The 26,228-nt window shown below is 39.1% G+C and overlaps 1 protein-coding gene across 6 annotated transcripts in view; it reads right to left on the reverse strand.

The window, feature by feature from the left end:
* Positions 1-26,228, reverse strand: part of sptb (spectrin, beta, erythrocytic) — a 90,881-nt gene that overhangs the window by 24,563 nt on the left and 40,090 nt on the right. For all 6 annotated transcript variants that reach the window (XM_066694827.1, XM_066694826.1, XM_066694828.1 and 3 more), the window contains 20 exons: positions 20,436-20,587; positions 19,544-19,717; positions 18,320-18,411; positions 17,830-17,910; positions 16,951-17,066; positions 15,916-16,028; positions 11,943-12,130; positions 11,619-11,736; positions 11,308-11,466; positions 10,626-10,928; positions 9,689-9,839; positions 8,381-9,251; positions 5,791-5,928; positions 4,409-5,165; positions 3,983-4,185; positions 3,318-3,408; positions 3,059-3,205; positions 2,066-2,329; positions 811-1,029; positions 147-236 (listed from right to left, as the gene is read on the reverse strand). In XM_066694827.1, coding sequence (XP_066550924.1) covers positions 147-236; positions 811-1,029; positions 2,066-2,329; positions 3,059-3,205; positions 3,318-3,408; positions 3,983-4,185; positions 4,409-5,165; positions 5,791-5,928; positions 8,381-9,251; positions 9,689-9,839; positions 10,626-10,928; positions 11,308-11,466; positions 11,619-11,736; positions 11,943-12,130; positions 15,916-16,028; positions 16,951-17,066; positions 17,830-17,910; positions 18,320-18,411; positions 19,544-19,717; positions 20,436-20,587 — 4,427 coding nt within the window. The remainder of the gene's footprint in view (positions 1-146; positions 237-810; positions 1,030-2,065; positions 2,330-3,058; positions 3,206-3,317; positions 3,409-3,982; positions 4,186-4,408; positions 5,166-5,790; positions 5,929-8,380; positions 9,252-9,688; positions 9,840-10,625; positions 10,929-11,307; positions 11,467-11,618; positions 11,737-11,942; positions 12,131-15,915; positions 16,029-16,950; positions 17,067-17,829; positions 17,911-18,319; positions 18,412-19,543; positions 19,718-20,435; positions 20,588-26,228) is intronic.

Below are 26,228 nucleotides of genomic sequence, written 5' to 3' on the forward strand. Positions count from 1 at the left end.
ATCATCGCTGTCCATCTAGAAGTTTATCATATTTAAAAACAACATTCACGGCATCACATGCACATGGTGCTTTTCATGTTAACCTGCAATTTTCTGTAATTTCAGCAGTAGTTTATATCTGTGTAGGTGACTGTGATGAAACTCACCTGGTTCTTCTTCATTAGAAGCTGGACTGCCTGTAAGTTGTTGCCATGGTCTGTGGACATTGCTAAGGGCAATCGCTCCTCCACCCAAAGCTGCAGAGATACAGATTGATAATTAGAAGATGTATACACTTCATGCCCCCTTTTATCTATTTTCCCATCTTCAGTTGTAGGGTTTCATAATGGTTCTGCATAAAATCACATGTACATTTGATGCTACAAGCATATTGGATATGAAACACAAACAGCAGGGCAACAAGATTCAAATGTAGGCTTTGCTTCTGTATGTTATCTACATCTGTGTTATTAAATGGTTCCAGTACAGGTGACAATAATGTGTTAAAAGAATTAGCTATTCAGCTTGAATAACATAAAAAAATGTTTTAACAGTATCTGAAAATCTGCCTTAACACTGAGAGATATGATTGTCTGTTACTGCCCTTGACTGGAGCTGTCTCACACAAGTACAAACCCTTGAATCTCAAATGATATACCTGTATCCTCTCCTGATTTAGTTTATTGTCAAAAACCACTTCTTTCTACTTTAAAATTAAAATGTGACACATTTTTGCACACATTTTGCACGAATTTTTATTTGGTGCAGGCCAAGATCACACTGAACACCAAGTAGAAGTTTTTAGTCATGATGGGAGTGGAGAACACTCACTATTTCATCGGCCAGGTCCCGGTAGAACTGGTGCACATCCCTGGTGGCCTGCAGCCTGTCCCTGCGCTGGTTGAGGGGCATGGCCAGGCGCTGGAACTCTTGCTCCAAGGCCTGGTGCTCAGAATCGATGCCCGGCCTTGCGTCCCTGAGCGGGGCCTGGGCCTGCGCCCCCAGCTCCTCCAGCTCTCTCTTCCGCTGCTCCACCTGGTTCTCCGTCAGCTGCCAAAACACGACTATTTAAACTCAAGCAAAGGGCATGGACACAGACCCAGATACATGAAACATGCATTTAAAGTCTGGGAATCCTGCAATTAAGAAACCATCAGCCTTCGCACAGGTGGATTGAACTGGTGGAGATGGAGTACTCGTATCCTAGACTTTGGACTCCACTGAATTAGGCAACAGTACACCACGATTCCAATACGTTTACCAAATGAATCATCTTACAGGGGACAGAGGGACAGAGAGTCTCATAGGCAGTGATTGTCAATTTTCAGTTGTAATTTAACTTTCTTTTCTAATTGATAACAGTCATTTTTAGTTGAATTCTGTATTTTTAGGTAACAGTAGTATTTGTAAATACAATGATGGCTTGAGACAATGTTAAAAATAGTACCATAATAAAATAGATAACAGTCTAAAAATGTGTTAGTAGTAATATTTTTAGTTAAAAGTAAAAAGTGTAAAAGTGTAAAAAGTAAAATAAAGAAATTGTAACAAACAATATGAAAACCTCTTTCCACTTTCAATTACTAGGCCTATATACTGGTAAATAAGTCATGGCAGTAGAGATACAGTTTTTAAATACAAACAATAATCAATACAAATAAACAGAAATGTTCAAAGGGGAAATTGTAAAATTAATACAGTATTAACCAGTATTAACCCCCCCCCCCCCACCCATCAAGGAATATTGAGCATTTTAACTTCCTCATTCCAATACAGGATTGGACATGTATTTCAGTCTGTAATACATATCTGTATTTTATATGTTGAAAACATGTTGTAATTAAAATTAACATCACCTATAATATGCAGTCTAAAATATATTTAAAATTCATCCCATAAAAGGGGCCAAAAATGTAAGGATTTCTACCATATATAAAAAATGTGTGATCCTTGTATTTTTCATATATAATCTATAGGCTCTATATTAAAAATATATAGTTCTATATGAAAAGATAGGCAAGGGCAAAATTTAAAAATAAATAACGAGGAATATGAGACTTCAAGCCTGTGGAGCTGTGGGGCATACCTGCTGCTTCTTGAGGAGGATGTTGGCACTAGTCAGGTCCTTCACCTCTTCCTCAGCCTGCAGCTGCAGTGACAGCTCCTTTAACCACTTGGTAAGGTCGGAGTAGCTTTGGTCAAATAGCTCAGAACGGTTGGCGTCAAAGAGGGTCTTAGCCTTGTTCTGCGTGGTTGACTCCAGCTCCTCCCACAGTCTATGCAGTTTCTCCAGCCGTTCCATCACCACAGGTCTGAACTCCGGCTTGGCCCGCATCAGCTCCTCTCCTTCCTGAGGAAAGAAAGTTGAGTGTTGACACTACACTGGGTATTTGGACATCATCTGTGTTCAATGAACATGAACATGGAATTCTAAAATATGTGGGTCCTTTTTACAATTTGCTTTAGATGAAGATATCAAGAAAAATTGAAAAGAAACACACCAGAGATTTTAAAGTTTAAGAACCAAATTAGAAGTATATGTCACAAACATTTTACAGGCTTGACAAAAACATATTATCCCAATTACCAGTCCCCTGTAAGTGACATATTCATCACACAGGATTCCAAAGGGTTAAACAATACAGTACACAGATATTATATAATTATGAAGCTATTATTGATACCAAAGCCGGATATACTAAATACATCTCAGCATATATTTTTTTATTTGAAATCATAGCATATGTGGCAGCAAATGTATGTGTAAATGTGTTTTTTTTTCTCTTCAAATATAATTCTGGTTTATCACAAGTTATTTGTAAAATTTTAATTGTTTAAAAAAATGAATGGGTAATATAGACTAGAGACTGATAAATCACCTTGCATAGACCAATTATTACCTAAATTACATTATCTTACTACAAAAGCTCATGTCATGTGTTTTGAGTTAGTGTCACGTATGCAGTAGATTACATTAGGACAGAAATGCCTGAACACTTCAAAACAGACAAAATGAGGTACTGTGGAAGGTGAGGACCATTTGAAGTGAAATACTCCTCTGTAGCTCAACTCACTCTACCTGGTCAATTTTGGCCAGCCAGTTTTTGTTGGCTGCCAGTTCCGCCATGAATGCCTGGTGCTTCTGCCACTTGCTGTGCAAATTCCGGGCCTCATCATATGAGGTGTCCTGAGCTGTCAGCATCTTCTCATTAATCCATAGAGTAAGCTGAACAAGGGAGGAAACAGAGATTAAGCATTTGGACTCAGGCAGAATTAAGAAATAAACATAAAAAACACCATGCACTCACAAATTCAACTTTAACATGCCACAAACTTACATCTTGGGTATTCTGAAGAAAATGCTGCAGGTCTCGGTTGTCTTTCAGTTTTGCAGTTACCTCCATTGCTTTTGCTCGATTGGTGTTGTACCTGCAGAAAGACATAGATCCTGCAGTTAAGTGAACTCCCTGTTGGTACTCACTGCTTGCTTAGTGTATGTTCCTACATATCCAGTCACACACATGTGTAACTGTTTTGCAAACTATAAGTAAAGCACACATAATATACATGCTAAAAAACAATTCCAACACACCTCTTTAGCTGCACTTAGCTAAGCTGTTGAGTACACTTTAAAATCAATAACCACTCATAATGAGGGAACTTTGTTGTGCTGAAGACAGACCTTTACACAATTTAATTTACCAGGAAAAACAGCCACTTCCCAGGACACCACTAATGTCTGAATACAATACAACAGATCAGACCAGAACTTTACTTAGTACACTGACAATGCATGGTCTCCATAAACACATCACATTAGCTATATTCCCCCCTAATGGAGAAATATTTTGTCACTGACATAAATGGGCAAAAAAAGCATGTCACAGATCAGGAGGAGAAGCATAATATATTTCTGATATGTGCAATAATTATTTTTGCAAACTGTTCCTTTAAGTTCAGGAGTGGAAGAAACCCTGAACATCAGTATTGAATGATTGTGTACCTGTCTTCAATTGAGTGTATCTTGTCCTTAACCCTCTCTGAGTAAAGGTTCCCACTGTTCACCAGCCTCTGCCCTCCGTAAATGGTATTGGTGATCTTGTCTTCGTTGGCATCCATGGTATTGATGAAGTCTTCGTGCTTTCGCAAAGCCATCTCTGCACCATCCAGAGTATCTGGTCGCTCAGTGTGAGCAAGCATATATTCCTGAAACCAGTGACATGGATAGATAGATACATATTTAACATCTGGAATTAAGCCAGTACAGCAGAAACAACTAAAAAATATTAATACTGATTCAGAATTCCAAGTTTATGGGCAAAAAGATGAAATTACAAATGTTATAAAATTAAATGGGAGTCAAGGTTTGTTTAAGCACTGGTCTATTAATGGCCTTCCTTGTGTGTTCCCCATAGAGAACCTGCTTCACCTGGTTGTTGAGAATGGACTCGGCTTGCTTGGCATCTCTGAGGAACTGCTGGAAGCCCAGGCCTTGGTCGAGGAAGTTCTTCCTGCTGTCCCACATCTTGTGCAGCTCATCCCAGCCTGTGTCCAGTCCCTTCAATCTCTGCTCCAGCTGCTGGTACTGGGGGTCAGTCTCTCCTTGGGTTACTGTGGTGCCCATGTCCTTCACCTGGTGGTAGTCCTCTTCATGCTGATCCATGTCATCTCTCACTGCATCATGGAGGCTGATCAGCTGTTCTGCTTCTGGCAGGGTGCTGGGCATCTCTTCTGAGGCAATGGCCTTCTGCGTCTTGAACAACCAAGCCTGGAAGTCATCCAGGTCTTGGAGGAAGGTCTGCAGTTTGCTGACCTCACCCAGAGAGTCCTCCCGGTCCTTCAGGGTCTGACAAAGCTCGTCCCATGCTCGGTCCAGCGCCCTCTGTTTCTCCAGGATGTCCCTGGCTCTCTCAGGGTGCTCGGCTGCCAACCGCTGGGCCTCTCCTTTTAGGAAGGTCAGCTTGCCCTGGATGGCTACCAAGTCCCTCTCCATCCCATAAAGCTTCCTCTGGATGGTCATGACGGCGGCCAGGTCATTGCCTAGATCCTGGGTGGACTCGATCACATGGGTCTTCTCCAGGATCCAGGTCTCAGCCTCGTCGCACTCCAGCCCATAGTTGTGCAGGCTGAGAACAGAGTCCACGTTCCTCTTCTTCTCCTCAACCATCTTCTTGAAGGCATCCCACCTGCCACCAAAGAAAACACATTAGGTTTCCCTCTTTTCCTCAGTATTGCCCTGTTCTCCTCCAACAACCAACATCCCAGAATAATTGTTTTTTATATATCATTAGATATATATTTAGATATATATAACAATTAGCCTAACAATAAAAGATTAACAAGATTAACAATTCAAATATTATCACATTTCCATTAATATCCTTTTCATTCCAAACAAAATATAAAGGAAACTTGCTACACTTTTAACGCAATTTGTTTGAACACTAATTGTGTTTTTAATGGGAGATGAGTGTATGCAGAGTTATGTGTTTCATATACAAAAGCATAGTGGCTTACCATTTCAGCCATCCTTGCAACTGTGCATTCTATTAAGTCAGTTAAGTAAGCTGGGTCTAATTTGAAAGCATATGTAAAGTTTGCACATATAAACATATTTACTATATCCAAACAAACAGAAGAAAGATAAATCTAATTCTTTACATTTTATTTTAGCTATCAGTTTCAATGCCATATGGCACCATCAGGGGACTTACTCGGGAGTGCTTAGTGATTGAATAGCAAAAAGACGCATGTTTGATTTGGTACTGCAAAATGGATAGAGGCCTACAGACAAACAGACACAAATCTCACCTCTTGTTCAGTCGGGTCTGACGTTCTTTAACCTCTTTCATACTGGGGTGCCGGCTGTCTTCTAGTTGTTTGGCGGCTTTGTTGACATCTTGAACTCGAGACTCGACATTACCCATTTCTTGACCCAGAATATCCAACCTGGTGAATATCAGACAGAAGAATTTAGTTTTCATTAAAAATAGTCTTAAATTAGATGTTAATCAATAAACCTGACAAGACAGAGTGAATTTCAAATCGTTATCAAATCGTAAATATTGACATGCTTTACACATATTATTATTATTATTATTATTATTATTATTTTTATTATTTTTATTTCTTGGCAGACGCCCTTATTCAGGGCGACTTACAACATAAGTGCAAAACAAATTGCAAAAATACAGTTAAGTAAAAGGCATCAATCATTACAAATTCAATTTACATAAAACATAGCAATTTAAAATATAAAATACAAGTTCCAATTTACAATTTACACAGGCAAGTTCAGTAAGTGAGGTCCTACATCCTGGACGGTAAAAGTTAAGTGCTGTCAAGATGTAGGGTCACAGTCAAGGGCTATGGGAAAGGGAGCAAGGAGGAAAACAAATCGAAAACACAAGGAGAATGATAAAACTGTGAAGTGCTATCTAGCGGGGATAAAAGGACTAATATTAAAAGTACTGTCTGAAATAGATTTTTCCTTAGTTATAATTAGAATTGTAAGTTTGGACTCTGCAAGCTTAGTTTTTCCAGTGTATGCCTTTTTAGGACATTGATCGAACCAGTACTTAATTAACCGTACTGCTGAAGATCATTAACATAATTAGTTGTAACAAAGAGCCATAGATTAAAGTCAGCGATCTCCAAACTTTCTGGGTGGCGCCCCCCTAAAAACATATGAGTCATAGCTCACGTCCCTCCCCCATGTCTCACACATTCATATTTATATTAACATTTATTTTTTTGAAAGCCCTAATGCTTAACAAGGATGAATATACTTTTCACAATTTTATATAGCCATTTACATTGGAATCTTTCTGCATGAACCTATTCTTACTCCATCTAGTGCTGCTCACTCAAATTAATGAGATGGATGAGCGTGAAGATACAGTAACGTCCTCTTTCCATTTCATACAATTTTACCTGTTTTATATATATTTTTGAGTATTCGGTGGATGAGACCAAATAGTTGAAAATTCAAGTGATTTTTACATTTGATAGTTACATTTTTATATATATATATATATATATATATATATATATATATATATATATATATATATATATATATATATATATATATATATATAGAGAGAGAGAGAGAGAGAGAGAGAGAGATTTTATTTTAAAGCCTGTACTGTTGAATGGCTCTCTATGTAGCCGCAATGAAGATTGATGGGAGGGTGGGATTTGTTATTTCTTGTCTGTGATTGGCTGACAATGGTTGCGTTCGTGTTGCATGGATTTCCGCACTTCTGTACAGATCTGCATGGCTCAGCCAATGAAATCGGTGGAATGCTGCAGATCTGTGCATATCTGTGGAAATCTGCACGACCAATGGCGTCCTCACAGAGAAGTTTGCATAGAACTACTTTGACAAAGTAAATGAGAACACTGTTAAGTGTATATTTTTTGCAGTGCAATTAAACAAACACAAATCTACAGCTGGTATGTTAACCCACCTAAAAGCCAAACTCTTCTGCGTCACTAGCAATGACAGAAAAGGAAAGAGGAGCAACAAACACATTAATATTATTAAGCTACAGCCAGCTATTGCTATTTATTTTGTATTCACTGCAACTGAAACGCACAGGTATATACATAGTGTCTGTGTTTTTAAAATTTTATTTTAAAATACTTTATTTATCTGCAATTGCTGATTTTTTTTTAATTTACAGTACAAACACGTCTACACACATGACACCCCAGATTAGCTGCACAATCAAGGGAAGTGTAACGTTGTTTATTTTCTTCCTATACCTCTGAACTCCAGATGTTTGGCCAGGAACTTCTCAGACATCTGTCTAAGTTGTGTTGATGTTGATGTTGAACTGCGGAAACTCATCTGTTTTATTTTTTGTTAACGCGTTTCCAAAATATTGTTGCAGAGAGTCCTGGCGAGCTTGTTTCCCACGACTCATTGACATTTTGGAGCTGCAAGTTATTCTTATGTATTTATTTTACCGTAATTATCACCTCACATGCTGTGTATTTTGGTCTGAAACTACCAAGCGGCTTTCACAGACACTGCTACCTGATAATCCTCTATTCTGATTGGCCATGACTGGATATGGAATAATCCAATAACCAATTTACACTGTTGTGAGTCAGACAGTACAGTTGTTTTTAATGTGTGTAAGTGTAGAAAAAGTTGCTTCACAGAGAGAGGTCGATGCAAAAGAAATCAGATTATCCAATGTGATTTTAGCGGGGCAGCAAAAAAACAGTTGTCAGATCTTGTCTTCACGTTTTACCCATTCAGCTCTTTCCCTGTGCCCCCCAACAGGTTAGGAGACACTGAATTAAGTGAACACAATTATTATTTCATCAAAACTATGAATAGTGGGATCAGTACAGCCTTTGGCCTTAGATAATCTGTCTCATGACATACCTGTTCTGGACCACCTCCAGGTCCTCTAGCTTGTCTGGGGTCTCCAGGCCCACCAACCAAGTCTCCTTCTGGCTCATCCACAGTTCGCAGGCATCTGTCTCACTGAAGATGGTGTACAGTGCCAGAGCATCTTCCAGCTTCTTCTTGCGCAGGTCAGAGAGAGACAGCAGCTCTGCATACAGATCCCTGATGTCCTTCAGTCGGCGCTGGATGTCCGGAGTGTTGCGGAGCTCCTCTGGGAGGCTGGCCGCCTGTTTGCTCAGAGCATCAATGCTGGCTGCATTCTTCACTGCCTCATCGTGCAGATCCCTGCGCTTCTTGGCCAGGCGCTGGGTGGAGTATTCGTCGTGACCCACGTCGTTGCTGGACATGAGGCGGCGTGCATCCAGCAGCCAGGCCTTCATGTCGTCGGCGTCCCCTTGGAACTGGAAGAACCTCTGGGTGTCCTCCAGGTTGCGCTTGCGGAAGGCAGCCAGCTCCTCCAGCTGCTCCCACTGACTCACCACATCTGCTGTGCACTGCCTGATCTTGGGCTCCCCAAAGTGCTTTGCCGCCACCATCCTGTCTCCCTCGATCACTGTCTGCTGCAGATGGGCCCTCCGTGCCGCCAATTCATCTTCAAAGGCATTGTGCTTGCTCTGCAGGATCAGTACACTAGTTAGGTCCTTCCCATAGTCCAGCGAGGAGAAGATGTGCTCCTTTTCTTTGATCCAACTCTCAATCTCAGCCATCTCCCAGAAGAAATTCCACAGCCTCCTGGACTGCTCCAGCCGGGCTTTGCGCTGGGCTGCCAAGGTGCAGAGCTCTTGATAACACTGGTCCAGGTGCTGAACTCGCTTTATGATCACCTGAGGATCACACGGCTTATAGCCTGGAAAAATAATCAAAAGGTTCATACATCCAGTGATAAGGAATCTTTTGCTAAGGCTAAGTACCGATTTTTATCCCATCCTCTGCATTTGCAAATCAGTTGTAGACTTGTGTAAGTCATTGGGTCCGAATTAGTCTGACAAATGTCAGAAAGGTACAACTGAGAGAATGGAATTAAATCTTTAGTGGTCTTCCTAATACTTCCCAAGGTTTTCTTTCTCAAAGCGGGGATCAGCAGTGGAGAACCATAAAAGAAAAAATAAACTAATTGTCCTCTATGTTAGCATTCCTATAAAAACAACTATTGAGTATGAAAACATAATTGACAGTGTTACAAGTGTAACAACAAAGGGTTATGTACTAGGATAAAAAATCCTCAATCTTAAATCCTATTCAGCTTTCTGAAACCTATAGAGAATCAGTAATCTTGCTGCATACCATCTCCGTCTGCAAACTTGAGTGCTGCAGCATTGGCCGACTTCACTCTGTCAGCCTGCACTGCGACATCGGCTTCCAACAAGGCATGCTTCTGCAGGAGGTCTTCCACTTCCAGCAGGTGCTTTCCAAAATCTGGGGATAAGAGGCGATCCTGAAAAAAACAGAATGCAGCACTTGAATTTTCAGTTAATTCAGTCAATCTGTCACCTTCAATTTACTTGGTGACAGATAGCTTTACAGAAGGTCAGCAGAGGGTTTCAGGTTTTTCTAAATCAGAGAAGGAAGATACTCTCCTATTATTGAGCTTCACTGTATTATAAACTAAGAGCTTGAAGAGATCATATGTTTCATGTTAGTTGCTCTAATTAATCCTTTATCTGATTAGTGAGCACCAGTGGTGATGGTGGAGATCTGGAGATGTGGAATCCCCAACACAGAGATAAATAAATCTATCCTTACTTTCAACTTAGTGATTATTGACTAAGTAATCATTTCACATTGTACCTGTTCAACAGCCCTTGCACCCACTACATTAAAAACTGGTGAGCATGAAGATAATTAAATTATTACATTTAAAGATCCATATATTCTTACACCATTAAATTAAAAAGAAAGAGAAATTAAACATTTTAAATATTATCTTACTTAAATAAGTCACTGTAAATATATTTATTTTATGAATTTTAATTCCACACATAAGTAGAAATGGTAAACAAAACGTGCAAAGGACTAACAGAAAGACAGATGCATCAGTACATGACAGTCCACAAACACTATATGGCTACAACAAGACACTTTCTGGACAGCATAGCCTAATTTTGAATGCCTCCATTTATGTTGGATGATTTTTCAGTTGTTTATTCAGCATGGTCCCTTTCGCTTTAGGCCTCGACCCAAACCACTCTCTTTACAATTTTGTTCCGAGATAGACTAGTACCTTCATCTCATCCATCCAGTTGATGATTTGCAGCATTTCTTGGAAGATTTTCTGCAGGGTGAGGTTCATCTCTAGACGTACACGACGGGCTTTCAGCAGCTCCAGCAGGTACTCCCAACGCTGCAGGATGCCATCTTTGCGGACGTTGATTCTCTTGGAGTCGTAGTACTTCTCTGCCTCCAGCTCCTTGGACACAGCCACCAGAGCCTGCACTCTCTCCTCATAGGCTGCAATGTCCGTCTCGATGGCCTCGTGCTTCTTCTTTGCAGCCTCCACCGCTGGCAGGTCAAAGCCAAAGTTATCCTGAAGGGGGAACAAAGGAGCTGAAACTCACCCCAGCTTCATCAAAGGAAAGCAGCAACCAAAGTGTCTACATATTTCTTGGAAATTAAAATAGACTAATGTCAATCCTGTTTACTGGAAAAGCAAAACTGATACAGTAGGATTCCATTTAAAAAATATATAATTTAGTATCTAAAGAAGTTCACTGTCCAATTCTCTTTTAATTAATGCACAGGCCTACATGTTCTCCGTCTAGCATTCCAGCAGGCAATCAGATGTTCACAGGGCCAAATCATTGTCTCATCGTTTTGTTTTCAGTGACTGTGGAATAAGTGTAGGTTCAAATACTGTGTCCTAAATTACAGTTTCCCAGGCCAGGTGGCAGCCCTGTGTACTGTACCTGCATCAGCAGCCTCTGGTTCTCCAACAGCCAGGTCTCCCTCATGGCAGCCTTGCGGTCGTAGCGCCGGGCCAGCTGCTCTAGCTTCTCCTGCCTGATCAGTTCATTCCTCAGGACCCCCTCACGCTCGTGCTCGGCCTTCTCCAGCCTCTCCCAGGCCTTGGGGGACAACCGCACAGCACATAGTCAACACACTGTACAGATCAACACACAACACTCCCCTCAACTATCTCTACTGAGTTACCAAACCTAGACTGGATTCTTTTCTCTGAAGGAAGATTCCACTATTGTATATTGGAGCCAAAGCTCACCCTGTTGATGTCCGCTACCAGAGCCCCCTCCCGAGGTGTGTACACTTTCTGGTTGTTAGCCCTCATGCGGCTCTGGATGGTGAACAGTAGAACTTCAAGATTGCCTTTTTCCTGGAATCTGGAAACACAGAACAGAAATGTATTTGGGGAGTGCCTCCAGTTTCATATGACCTTTTTCAAGGTCTTCCTTTCAGATATGCATTTTTGTCCTTAAATTGACTTTAACAATACTGATACCAAATTTCTGTATTTCAAGAGCAATGTCGCAGATACTTTTTGTATGAATGGTGTAGATGGGAATATAATGCAAGATCAGCAGCTTACTTTGGGGGTTTCTCCACAGTGCGGTATGAGTTGAAGGCCTGCAGCTGCTGCTGCACCCCGGTCAATGAGTTGGCCAGCTTGCGGCTGTTCAGAATGATGATGGTCTGTTCAATCCAAGTGAGCAGGTCAGAAGACAGAGTTTCATACTTGTCGATCATTTTCTCAGTTTCAATGGCATGATCCAGTACCTAAAACAAAAATAAGCCAAGATTGTCTACTGCTGTCAGAAAGAACCGTTCAAGTATGGTTATGTTGCCATTTACAAGTTGCCATAGAAAGAAACAGGACAGAGGTTGCCATCTTGTTGTGTTCCTAGTTTCAGTTAGGTGTGAATTGGGGGCAGGTAGGCAGACAAAATGGTACTTAAAGCTGCTGTTGAGAAAGAGCTGCGTTGTTTCTCGGTGATAAATAAGTCAAGCAGTTGACCAGGGGACAAAAACCAATAGCCCAAAAAATAAAATAAAAAACTTGCAAAATTTAGAAGCATGTGGGCCACTACAGTATCATGTTTGCAGAATGATTGCCTTCCTGGATGAACTCATCCAAGAAGATTTAATTTGTGAAAGTTGACAGCATCTTAAAAATCAAGGTCTGCGATCTTGAGACTCAGCTTGTTGATCTGCGCTGTATTAGTGATATGGAAGAATTAGTCAATCAGCCCATTAGAGAGATGGTGTGCATGCCAAAACCTAGGAGTGTTGAGACCTTAGAGCAGGAAAGTGTAGAGAACTGCTTGGTTACAGTAAGGCGTAACCACAAAAAAGGGCGTGCACAACCGTAAGAGACATCCCAAGAGCTAGAAATGCCCAACAGGTCCCAACTGCTAGACACCAAGTTGGACAGTGACAGCTCAGAGGTTTATGGCAGGGCAGTTGAGCCCCAGAGCACCATGGAAGCCACTCCCCCTCAGAACAGGGAGGTAGACTTGATCCTTAGAGGTGTAGATCACACAGTGTGTTCTAGTGATAAGGAGACCCGCATGGTATCTTGCTTGCCTGGGGCTCAGGTTGCAGATCTCCCTAAAGTAATAGACTGGCTTCTGGCCAAAGCCAGGGGGAATCCACTGGTCATGGTCCACATTGGAACCAATGACATAGGAAAAGGAAGGGCAGAGGTTCTGCAAGACAAATTTAAGAGTTAGGAAAGAAACTAAAGAGCACAACCTCCATGGTAGTTTTCTCTTAAATACTTCCGGTATTACGTGCATGTCCAGGCTGAGATTAGAAAGTTTAACACATGGTTGAAATCTTGGAGTAGGGAAGAGAGTTTTAGATTTATGGAGCATTGGTCTTTCTTCTGGGACCTGTAAAAACTGGATGGTCTACACCTAAACAAAAGGGGGGCTAATGCATCAGGAGAGTGTATCTGCAGAGTAATTGAGAATCTTTTAAAAGTAGGGATGAGAGGGGCAGGGAAAACAAAGGGAAACTGGTAGTAGGAAAGTCCTGAAATGTTTGTACCTCAACGCCAAGAGTATAAGGAACAGGATGTTAGACCTAGAAGCCACAGTGCTGGGCGTGTGATTGGGACTACAGAAGCATAAATAGAAATGGTTGAGATGGTAAATTATTGCTTTCTAACTCAATTTGTCAGGGAACCAACCAGAGAGAGTGCATGCATTGTTTTGATCTTTTCAAATGACCAAGATCGAGTCAGAGGGACACTAGTTAGAGAACCAATGGCAAACTGTGATCACAATATGGTTAGCTTTGAGGCATACTTTTAAAAAAAAGGACCAAGTCTGAAACAATGATCTACAATTTTAGAAAAGCAAAACTTGAAGGTATGAGGAGCACACTGGATACAGATTCAGTAAAAAATGGATGACTATATATTTTAAGAATATAGTTCTTGAGGCTCAGGAGTAATTTGTACCAAAACTTAGCAAATTGAGGACCAAAAAACATTGGCCAAAATGGTTTAATAGAAGTATGCAAAAAAATATTAAGAGAAAGAAAATGTTGTATAGCGCATACAAAAGGGATGGAGATGAAACAAAATACAAAGAATATGTTGAACTGCAAAGAGATCTTAAGAAAGGGATCAGGAAAGCAAATAGGGAAATGAAAAGAAGCATAGCTCTTGGAGCTAAAACTAATGCAAAGAGCTTTCTTCAATATTACAACAGAAATAGGTCAATAAAGGAGGAAGTGAAACAGATAAAGGGCAAAAGTATCTGGGAAAACAAACAAGATGTGGCAAATGTTCTAAATGAGTATTTCACAGAGGTTTTTACAAAAGAAAAAACTATAACATGCCACAGATTAACAATCAGTCCAGTCAAACCCTAAGAGAGATCAGGATACATTAGGAGGAGGTGCTAAAGGGACTAGCAGAATTAAAAACAAACAATTCACCTGGGCTAGATGGTATATTTCCAGCAGTACTTAAAGAAATTAGGGAAATTATTTATACGCCACTAACTCAAACATTCTAAATGACACTTAGAACAGGGGATGTGCCAACTGAATAGAAGAGGGCAAATGTCATACCAATCCACAAGAAAGGGGACAAAACTGAGCCAGGAAATTACAGACCAATCAGTCTCACCTGTATTACTTGTAAAATGTTGGAAAAAAATGATTACACAGAAAACAGAGGAGCATCTTAATGAAAACCATATTCTTGGAGATAGTCAACATGGGTTTAAACAAGGCAGATCATGTCTTACTAATTTATTAGAGTTTTTTTAAACATGCAACTGCAGCTGTAGATCAGGTGAAAGCATATGATATGATATACTTAGATTTTCAAAAAGCTTTTGATAAGGTTCCACGGCAAAGACTGATCCTCAAATTGGAAGCTGTAGGCATTCAGTGTAATGTAAGTAGATGGATTATGAACTGGTTGATGTATAGGAAACAGAGGGTGTCGATTAGAGGAGTTGGTTCTAACTGGAGTGAGGTTGTTAGTGGAGTTCCACAGGGATCAGTACTAGGGCCTTTGCTTTTTCTAATCTATACTAATGATCTGGACTCTGGGATAGTTAGCAAACTTGTCAAATTTGCAGGTGATACTAAAATAGGTGGCTCAGTAGATACAATCTTGGCAGCACAGGCTATTCAAAGGGACTTGAATAATATTCAGTTGTGGGCCGACACCTTGTCAAAAGTGTAGAATTGAGAACAAGGGCAGTAATGTTCAGACTATACAATGCACTAGTTAGAGCTCATCTGGAATACTGTGTACAGTTCTGAGCACCACACGTCAAGAAAAATATCACTGCTCTAGAGGCAGTTCAGAGGAGAGTAACCAGACTTATTCCAGCTTTGAAGGGAATGTCCTACTGAGAGACTGAGGGAACTGAACCTTTTCACCCTGGAACAGATGAGACTACATGGGGACTTGATTCAAGTCTTCAAAATCATGAAAGGCATCGACCACATCAAACCAGAGGAGCTTTTCCAGATCAGCAGGGACACATGCACCCGGGGACACAAATGGAAATTGGGCTTCAAGGCATTCAAAACGGAAAACAGGAGACACTGCACACAGAGAGTTGTCACAATCTGGAACAAACTCCCCAGCGATGTGGTTGAAGCTGAAATTTGGCAACATTTAAGAATAGACTGGATAGGATCCTTGGAACACTTAGTTACTAATGGACACCAAACGAGCACGATGGGTCGAATGGCCTCCTCTCATTTGTGAATTTTCTTAGGTTTTATGTTCTTATGTATTTAACAAGACATTTCTGAGCAAGTGAGAAAACTAGACTTTCAGTTATTCTAAATGCATGTCATCAAAGAAAGAAATACTGACATACCAACATTGATTTTACTAATTCCACATCTTTGATTTATAATATTAGCCTTCTGCATGAGCTTCCCAATCTGGGCATGCATGATACACAAGGCCAACCTGCTTGGTGTTTTTCTGAAATATTAGTATTTCTGTGCTCTGTCGTCATCCAACTCTCTTGATATTATATATTATAGTACTATCAACAAAAACACTTTCACATAAAACTCACCTTCCCAACCCTCTTCCCTTCTACTGCCAGTGCCTTCATCTTGGAGAAATAATGGTAGAAAGCCACAACGTAAGTGATGATGGACTTCTCATCTGGATTCTCTGTGAAAACGTCTGTAAAGGCAGTTGAACAACAAGGTTAAGGATGGCTATATAATACCTAGGCTATATAACAAGACAGTGTACCACTGCCCCATGGTAAAAGAGCATGTAACATCATACATCAATATATTATGGATTACTGCAGAAACTGTTTACGTGAAATATTCTACAATTAATTTGCCTTATACTTATCTAAGTTAAGTATGTAAGCTTGTATGTAAATTAAAAACATAAACATTATAAAACATATATAAACATATATAAAACATAATTTAATTATTTCTTGCAAAAGGGAGGAAACCGATGTCTACACTGGAATATTATTTATTTTACATAATAGACAGTCAACAAAGACAGGGAAAAGGGAGACTGTTCCAACAGTATTCCCTGAAGACAAAACAATGGTGTATCTTAAGAATTGAGAATAGTGGGAACATCTTTATAATGCATCATGAATATGTAGAACAAACAGCCAAGTTTTGTTGTTGTGGGCTGATCCACATAGATTAATTAACTCAATGGCAAGATGATCTACTAAAAAGTACATTAGCCAATTGAGTCTAAGTCCTTCCTTTGTTAAATATAAGTGAATTAAATAATACCCAAGCCCAGGAGACACTAATAAGAAAGTGTGATTTGCTGAAAGGAGACAGGTAAGATCACGTCAACACAACATAAGAATGTATACAAATAGGCCGTTTGACCCATCGTGCTCATTTGGTGTCATTACAGGGTATCATTACTATATTGTGTCAGTTAAGATTTCAAAATGTGCCTCTTACTTTGCCTGTGTTGTCTTTTTGATGCAGTTCTCAAGGGGGCAATAAACACATTACACAACACTTTCATATACTAGACTACTTTCATATTACTACCACTCATATTCAAAGCAACACCTTTTAGGAGAGTGCTGACAGTAAAGGAGTATTCTTACCCTCAGGATCAAGGAGTTTGGTAACACCTAGTTGCTGTTCCGCAACATGAAAGGCATGATGCAGGTTGTGAGTGGGATTAGACTTCTGCAGCTTGTTAAAATCCACCAGATCGGGTCTGAGAAAATACATCAACAGAAACATAAAATTATTTCTGCAGTGATGACAGCTGTAAAAACCTTTGCTAACTGATTCTTACACACATAGTAAATATAATATGCATCAATGTGCATTTGATCCCAGTACTTAATTCCAGAAATACAATACATATACTCTTTGCATTAGGTTTTTCTTATTTTTTCATTTATTTTACTTTTATATTAATTTAACTGAGACAATAAAAAGTTACTACAATTCAGGTGATTCGAAATGTTCTGAGGCTTATCAATACTTATTTGTTCTACTCATCTATTCTTATACATTTAATCTGAACACATTTGTTTTTAATCAGCTGCAAGAGTTATATTCTTTAATCTGTGTTGCACAAAATACTTTCCAATTCATAGATACAAGTATGTCAGGGATGATTATTGGCAGTTGATTTCTGTTTGACCATGAGCAGTGTCCTTTATATAATGGATCAAAAACTTACATAACAGCTATGCAAGGAATAACTGGAGCTCCTGTACTGTACATATATGGAGGACAATTCCTATTGAGGTCAGAATATGACATTCGGTCATTTTGTTTAGGTTTTCTTTAGAGTGGTTGGTGTATAAATATTAATTGGAAGTACTGCATATATCAAATATTTAAAAGTAAAACTACTGACCCCATCATTGCTGCTTTGCATTCAGCAATGCATATTTATGGCTAGAGCTAATTAGTAGATAAATGATCACAGTGGGAATTATATATAGGTATGTACTAGAGTACAGCACCTGTGTTTATGGATGAGAGCGTTGAAGGCCATGCCGTCTTTCCAGCTGGTGGTGAAGTTGGTAATGTTCACATTTGGGTAGCTGTAAAACAAGGCAAACATTTCTGAGGTATAATTTAAAGACTGTCAATGCCACAAACATAAAGAGTTGATTTACTAGATTGAATAGTATGGGTATTTTTTTATGTGCTTAAGCAATCCACCTTTACTTCTGATTGTTCTTCAACCAAAATAAACCTCACAAAACAAGTGAACTGAAGTGTGAGAAAAGTATAATCGATTAGCAAAATAACTGTTCTATTTTAGTAAGTGTGCTTTGAGAACACTAATGTTTAATCAATAATTCATATTCCATAGCGCATGCTATAGCAGGCATCGGACCTTATATTCCTGTAATAACTGGAACCAGCACACAGAGACAGTGGTGAAGTGATGAATGCATGTGAAAACCCTTTCTCTGTGCTCTCTCAGGTCCATTATAAACTGCATACCCAGCTGTCTTCATCTGGCACCAAAGAAGCAGAGCATCTTTAGCTGAGCGCGTCTCTCGGTTGTCTTGTGTTTCCACTATAATGTCTTGAATCTGTAAAAGAAAAGATGGTACAGGCAAGTCAATTTAAGTATAATTTTACTTTTTATTATAATTTTACTAAATATTACTGGGTAATATTTTACAAGTTGTATGTGTACGAAAACAATCAGTGTGTATGATTATGTACAATTATCTGTACTATATGATATATAGTTGCCTGGGCTCATTGTTTATTTTTAATAATTAAAAATAACATTGTGTGTTGTGAGATAAACACCCATAGCTGGCTTCAGTCAGAGTTAGGCTGACTGCTGTACAACAGACATTTGCATGTGGGAGGAAGGGGGAAGTTAGACCAAGCCTCCTTGATTTTTGTGCACAAAATATTCATTGTTCATTTTCTGGCTTGTTAATAATGCAGAAGCAAGTTAGACTTCAGCAATGCACCAGTAACATTAAAAACTATATATATATATATATATATATATATATATATATATATATATATATATATATTACCAGAACTCTTAACTAACTCCTACTGTCACTAAGTGATGGCTTTACAATTTACTGAAACAGTTTACAAGGAGAAATTACAACAAAGTAAGCTGATTATTCTGAATAATCTTTGTGACACAAAAAAAAACAGTACTTAAGTACAAGCCCTGTTGTTAGGATTTGCAAACTATGTTGGCTATTTCATGATTTTACTGCTATGAAGTTACTGCTGTTGTTGTGGAAGAAGCATACTAAATTACAGTCCTGTTGTGAAGTAATAGTGATAAATGAATATTATTTTCAATTAAGATATTTATTCTTATTAGTTTTATTCACACCATATTAATGAAAATATTTGCTCTTGCTAAACCGGCAGCAATTTTTTGTAATAAGAAAACAAACAAAATAACCAATAGGAAGTGAATCTTTCATTTTTTAACACAAGGGGTTTGTCCTTTTAAAACAATAAAGAACTAACTTAGAGTATCTGTTGTATAAATCTAGTATTTTAAAAACAATAATTAAAAATGTGGTAAAGTTAGCATGTTGGCAAGCAACATTACATGAACATAAATTAATGTTGTGTTTCCAAGACAAACCTGGATTTGCCTACAACTGAAACAAACTGAAACGCAGAGCCTAGTGGCCACTTGCATGAAACACGTGAAGTTTTAGTTCCGTTCACCTGGAAACGCAGGATGATGGTCCAGATGAGGCCCAGGATGAGGCGGTGGTTGCCATCGACAATGTCGTGGGAGCCCATGTTCTCCAGGTGGACTCTCTGCTCTTTCAGGAACTGCAGGGCCTTGTCGACATTCTCCAGACAGTGGATACGCATGCGGCCCTTGGTGGGCTTGGGCTGGGGGTGAGAGAGAGGGATGTTCAGAATGGGAAATGTTTTGTTTCTGTGTTCAGTTTGAATAGCATTACTGTTTCTATTGGCAACTCATGGGGATGGGGTGGGGGTTGGGGGTTTAGGGGCAGTGTTTATATCTGTCATATTTTTTACTTCAGTGTTTGTCATATCTATATTTTCAAAGCAAAACCAGAAATCCCTTGTCAGACAGATGGAGAGAAATGTATTTATGAGAAGAAAGTAATATTGACCCTACATCACATTCTCTGAATTCTCCAGTCAGGGGATACACCTACTCCTGCCTGTGTGGATGTAGTTCTAAACAAGGGGTGAGGACATATCTGTTGTCTCTGGCTATCCACAATTTTTTAACCTATAGGACAAACAATGTGACACTATTCCAGACAGCCTAGCTCTTACCTTCTCTTCTTGAGCCCCTACATTCCCCCCCCCCCCCCAAGAATTAACCTGCTTGAAAATCAGTGTTAGGTGTATATGTGAAGCAAATGTTTTGTTTTAGTTATTTGAACTTTAATCAAAAACTTGATTACTTGCTGACCTTTACAGTTGTATTAAATTAAATGGTATTATAAAACAGATATTAATTGACAGGGATTGACAGTGAGAGCTGTCAAGGATGGGAGATAGACCGGATGATGGGAAATGTTGTTTGGGAACCCTTCAAAGAAAAGGGGAATGTTTTGGAGACTTTGATACCCACCAGACGCTCCCCGGACAAGACCTCCAGCAGCTTGATGAGCATGCGTCCGTCTCGCAGGTCTAGGTACAAGTCTGAAATGCGGCAGCTCACCCTGGCCAAGTGAGAGTTCACCCATTTCGTGAAGGTCTTCTTCTGTACTGCCTCACGCTCATCTGGGAAAAGAGTTATGCAAGTCATCAGTGCCATCCACGATGAGAGATTTACTTACCTGCTGTGGATAAGTCCATTCAAAGTCAGCTACATCAGACTACTACACTGGTAATGTCTCCTTTCTCCTTTTAGGTATGTACTGGACATTACATGTGTGAGTACTGCCCCCAGGACAAATCAACGACGGAAGTGACCAGTTATACAGAGCTGGTCATTTTACATAAGAACATAAGAAAGTTTACAAACGAGAGGAGGCCATTCGACCCATTGTGCTTGTTTGGTGTCCATTAATATCTAAGTGATCCAAGGATCCTATCCAGTCTATTTTTAAATGTTCCCAAACTTTCAGCTTCTACCACATCGCTGGGGAGTTTGTTCCAGATTGTGACTACTCTCTGTGTAAAGAAGTGTCTCCTGTTTTCCGTTTTGAATGCCTTGAAGACCAATTTCCATTTGTGTCCCCGGGTGCGTGTGTCCCTGCTGATCTGGAAAAGCTCCTCTGGGTTGATGTGGTCGATGCCTTTCATGATTTTGAAGACTTGAATCAAGTCCCCATGTAGTCTAATATGAGTTCTTCTGCCTCAATGTCATTTTTCACATATAATGCTACCCCACCCCCTCTTCGTCTCTCCTAAACTGTGTATATCCTTCCAACTTGTATTCATCCCCATCATTTTCTGTAAGCCAGGTTTCTGTCACTCCTACAACATCATAGCCACATGCTAGCACTGTGGCTTCCAAGTCTAACATCTTGTTCCTTATACTCCTGGCATTGAGGTACAAACATTTCAGGACTTTTTTTGACCTGTGGACACACCTCAGCAGCCATTCTCCAGGGCACCTCTGCTCTCTGACAGTGCACCTGAGATACAGAGGTGAGCTAGTGCTTTAGAATCCCAAACATCCTATTTCAGATTAAATACAAGGCAGCTGAATAATTGCAAATGATTTGTCAGTCTTTTCCTTCATGTTGGAAAATGGAAGTCAGACCTCCTTGAATCACAAGATTGGAACTTCCATTTATTACAAGTGTAGTAAACCTGTTAAGATAATAACAATAATAATAAAATCTGATAGTTAATTACAGAGTGCAATATCAATATTTAATGAAGTACAGAAATCAAACGTAAGTACCTAAGTATTTTTTCATTTTCGTTATTTATCTTTTCCGTAACCATTACTTGATATATGCTATTTACCTTCTCCAAATATGTGGCCCTAAGACTCTCCCTGACTTAAACTGCTTACTCTGTTGGATGAGAGGACTGCACAACAAATTAAATAACTATCTCAGGCCTTTGATTGTTAATGATTGTTAAAAGGTTAAAAGGCCGAAAAGAACTCACAGTTATACAGAATTATATAGTAATTTGGGATTCCTATTCTTATTATATTTTTATAATGCCTGCCAGTTATGAAGCAAATGTAAGTGTATGTGTCGATGCCATAAAATTCAGGGGCGACCTTGTAGAAGTCTGTCTACTCTCAAAATGTGATTGGAATTTAAAGTACTGGATATATAATGTAATATAACCTAACCCCCCCTCCTTGAAAATAAAATAAAAAACAGTCTTATGCTAAATTTGCACTGTCCTGCATGAGGCAGAATTAAAATATATTTAAAATGTGTTCATATTTCCACAGCCACCTGCTCTAGTCTAGTTTAAAAAAAAAAAAAAAAAAAAAAACTGCACCACATAGACTCTTAAACCAACATGTAGGAGAGTGATGAGTTGAGACATCTTTGAGACAGCTTCATTCATTATACAGAGATTAAAACGCTACTGACTTCCTGGAACCTTTCCCAAATTCCAAATTAAAAAGAACAACATATGAAAACACTGCAGACATGATACAGGATTACAGATATCCTGGCAGGTTGGTTCCAAGGCCTGACCTTGCTTGTGTTTATCCACTTACAAAATGGACAGGAAAATGGTGAGTTCTTAATGATTTCAACAATTAATTATTTAACTTCATCTGATACACAAGGAAGGAGGGAGAGAGAGAGTGTTTCTGCTTATAGAGCTGCTTCTTGGTGACAGGAGCTTAGCTGATATTTTTGAAATGCTTTAAAATAAAACCATTCACAGCAGAACCTGGTCAGGTATTAGACTATTATTAATGAATGTATACTGTGGGATTTAACTATGATGTTTTAATCTGTTAATTAAACAAAGCAGAAGGGTATTGTAAACCTCATCTAAACTTCTGTTATGATATAAACTATGTGAAGTGATCAGCCTTTTATATTTGTCCTTGAACATGGTTTGTATACAAACCTTTGTAATCTGAGTGTTGCAGCTCACTGGGGAAGCCAACAGACAACTGTGTTGTCATATTATAATTTATTTCTAGTAGGGCCTATGTTCAAAGCAGGTGTTATTATTTTATTTCAAGTTTGTATTAAAGTGTGTGTACTGACCTTTTTTGAACTTCAAATGGCCAACATGGGAGTTTGGTTAACACTTGCATAGTGGGATTTGCACTTGTCAAACCGGTTTGCATCAGTCTTTCTATGAACCAGAAAATCTATACCACTGCACTGTTTCCTATGAAGTGGGCCTTTGCACATGGCTATGTACTGAGGTCCTGTTTGTCTCTCCACATTTCAGATATTACAAAGAACTACAAATCAATCTTCAAAAAAGCAGGAAAGTTAATCTTAATTCTGGTTAATAAAAAGCTGGCCTTGGTAAGTTTCCCATTCCTGTTTGAAAAAAAGGGTTGTTTCCTTTTCCTTTGACATACTGTTCAGATATTGTATCTGGTGTGGTGCAGTGCCAACAAGATACCACACTCCACCTCAGAGCAGGCTGCAGTTCTGTGTAGGATGATTATTTAGTACCAGGCATTAAGTAATTCTGTGTGAGTAGAAATGCCTTGCAAATCCCGTTGTTTGTAAAAGTTAATTAAACATGTAATTAAAAGAGTCCTTCATAAGATAGAGCGTGTTTCTTTACATTTGCTTGTTTTATTGTCAGGATGTAAATATGAGTTTCCAACAGTAAATACATTACGTACTACACATCATAAGAATGTCTATCTCGCAAAATCCCAAGAAGAAAAAAATAAAATAAAATAAAATAATAATAATAATAAAAAAAAACAAATATATATATATATATATATATATATATAGATGTATACATTTCAAATCCATAGTAGTGACTGGATGGCACTTTGCTATAAGTGAGAAAAATCTTCAACATTAAAGCAAGCATCACATATATACTGTAAATTCACTAATTTCCCCCTTTAACAATCAAATTAAATTGATGGCAATACTAACAGCAATACATGGGCGGGGTTAGGCTGGAAGAAACAATCTGTCAATGAATTACTTACAGCAAGAAAAGTGTAAACCCACCCTAACCCACTCTCTACTGCATAAGTCTGTCTCAGTGAATATTGCCTTTATAAATCAATTGCAATGTGAAGTGTAATGGAATTTCCCTACCTGGCCCAGTGCTGCACCCCACTCCACCCAGCTCCTTCTCCATCACTGCCCTGGCTTCAGCCCCAGTCCAGTACCTCTGCTCTCAAAGGGCTTCTAGCCCTTGCCTCAGCCAGGTCAAAGTGTGATCCCAGCCTACCAACTGCACACACCCAGATCCCAAAGGACATTTCTACTTGGACAAAATGTGGGGGCAGCTCTGGCGTACTGAAACTTCATTATTATTCTCTCCCAGACATCACAGCTCTACTAGCAAGATCTGCTGGGGAATAATAAAGCCATTGTGCCTTTGAAGTAATCTGATGTTAAACAGAATTTGGGTTTTAGACCCTCACATCCAACACAGTCCGGCAATAAAGGCGCTTGTGTTAACAGTCATGCATTCCTGGGGAAGAATATGAATTTACGTAAGAAAATATGCCAAATGTAAATATCTATTTATTAATTTGCAATCGTGGTCAGAAAAGAAGAAAGGGAAAAAAAGAAATGAAGTTAACAATTATGACCTTAAATCTGAACTTTTTCATCTTTTAATGATCGTAATTAGTATCCCAGGAAGTGGGCAGCAATATTGACATTTACCTCCAGTGCACATGTCCAGGCTAGTTGGCTTTCATTGCAACAGATGAACACAGTCACTTTAAATAGAAAGGCAAATCCAGTTTGGGGGCCATGTACTACATGGCTTAAGATTACGAAGTGACAAAACCAAGCTTTGTGAAGAAGATAACTGCAAAGGCCTCTGAACTCCAATGCAATGGATATATAATATACACCTATTTAATCTACTGTAGTTTCAGTACACATTGTGTATATAAGTAGACTGTGTTCCATTTATGAGTAGAAGAAATCCCAGCCTAGGTAAGCATGGCCAGCATGGGCTCTATGAGTCTGTTGAGCATGGGGGAGCAGGGAGCTCTGACAATGGGAGATGTTCCACTAAGGAAAGAAAATAAAGGGAAACTGCTAGTAGGAAAGTCCTGAAGTGTTTGTACCTCAATGCCAGGAGTAAAAGGAACAAGATGTTAGACCTAGAAGCCACAGTGCTGGCATGTGACTATGATGTTGTAGGAGTGATGGAAACATGGCTTACAGAAAATTATGGGGATCAATACAAGTTGAAAGGATACACACAGTTTAGGAGAGACATGCAATATCGAAGAGGTGGAGGGGTAACATTGTATGTCAGAAATGACATTGAGGCAGAAGAACTCAAATTAGATCCTAGTAATGAAACATAATCTTTGTGGGTGAAACTTTTGAATAAAAGATCTGGAGGATTAGTGGTAGGAATGTGTTATAGACCACCCAACTCAAATATTCAGAAAGATGTTGTATTGTACAATGTAATCAGGACTGCACAATGACTGCTTTTTAACTCAATTTGTCAGGGAACCAACCAGGGAGAGTGCATGCATTGGCTTGATCTTTTCAAATGACCAAGAGTCTGGGGGACAGTAGTTAGAGAACCAATGGCAAATTGTGATCACAATATGGTTAGCTTTGAGGCATTCTTTCAAAAAACAAGGTCCAAGTCTAAAACAATGATCTACAATTTTAGAAAAGCAAACCTTGAAGGTATGAGGCGGCACTTAGAAGAGGTAGACTGGAGCACATTGGATACAGAGTCAGTTGAAAATGGATGGGTATATTTTAAGAATATACTACTTGAGGCTCAGGAGCAATTTGTACCAAAACTTAGCAAATTGAGGACCAAAAAACACTGGCCAAATTGGTTTAATAGAGGTATGCAAAAAAATATGAAGAGTAAGAAAATGTTGTATAGCGCATACAAAAGGGATGGAGATGAAACAAAATACATAGAATATGTTGAGCTGCAAAGAGATCTTAAAAAAGGGATCAGGAAAGCAAGGAGGGAAATAGAAAGAAGCATAGCTCTTGGAGCTAAAACTAATGCAAAGAGCTTTCTTCAATACTACAACAGCAAGAGGTCAACAAAGGAGGACGTGAAACAGATAAAGTGCAAAAATGGAAGTATCTTGGAAAATGAACAAGATGTGGCAAATGTTCTAAATGAGTATTTCACAGAGGTATTTACAAAATATAAAATGGATAACATGCCACAGGTCAACAATCAGTCCAGTCAAACCCTAAGAGAGATTATGATAAATGAGGAGGAGGTACTAAAGGGACTAGCAGAATTAAAAACAAACAAATCACCTGGG

This window comes from Amia ocellicauda, chromosome 21 (assembly GCF_036373705.1).
Source record: "Amia ocellicauda isolate fAmiCal2 chromosome 21, fAmiCal2.hap1, whole genome shotgun sequence".
Classification (NCBI taxonomy): domain Eukaryota; kingdom Metazoa; phylum Chordata; class Actinopteri; order Amiiformes; family Amiidae; genus Amia; species Amia ocellicauda.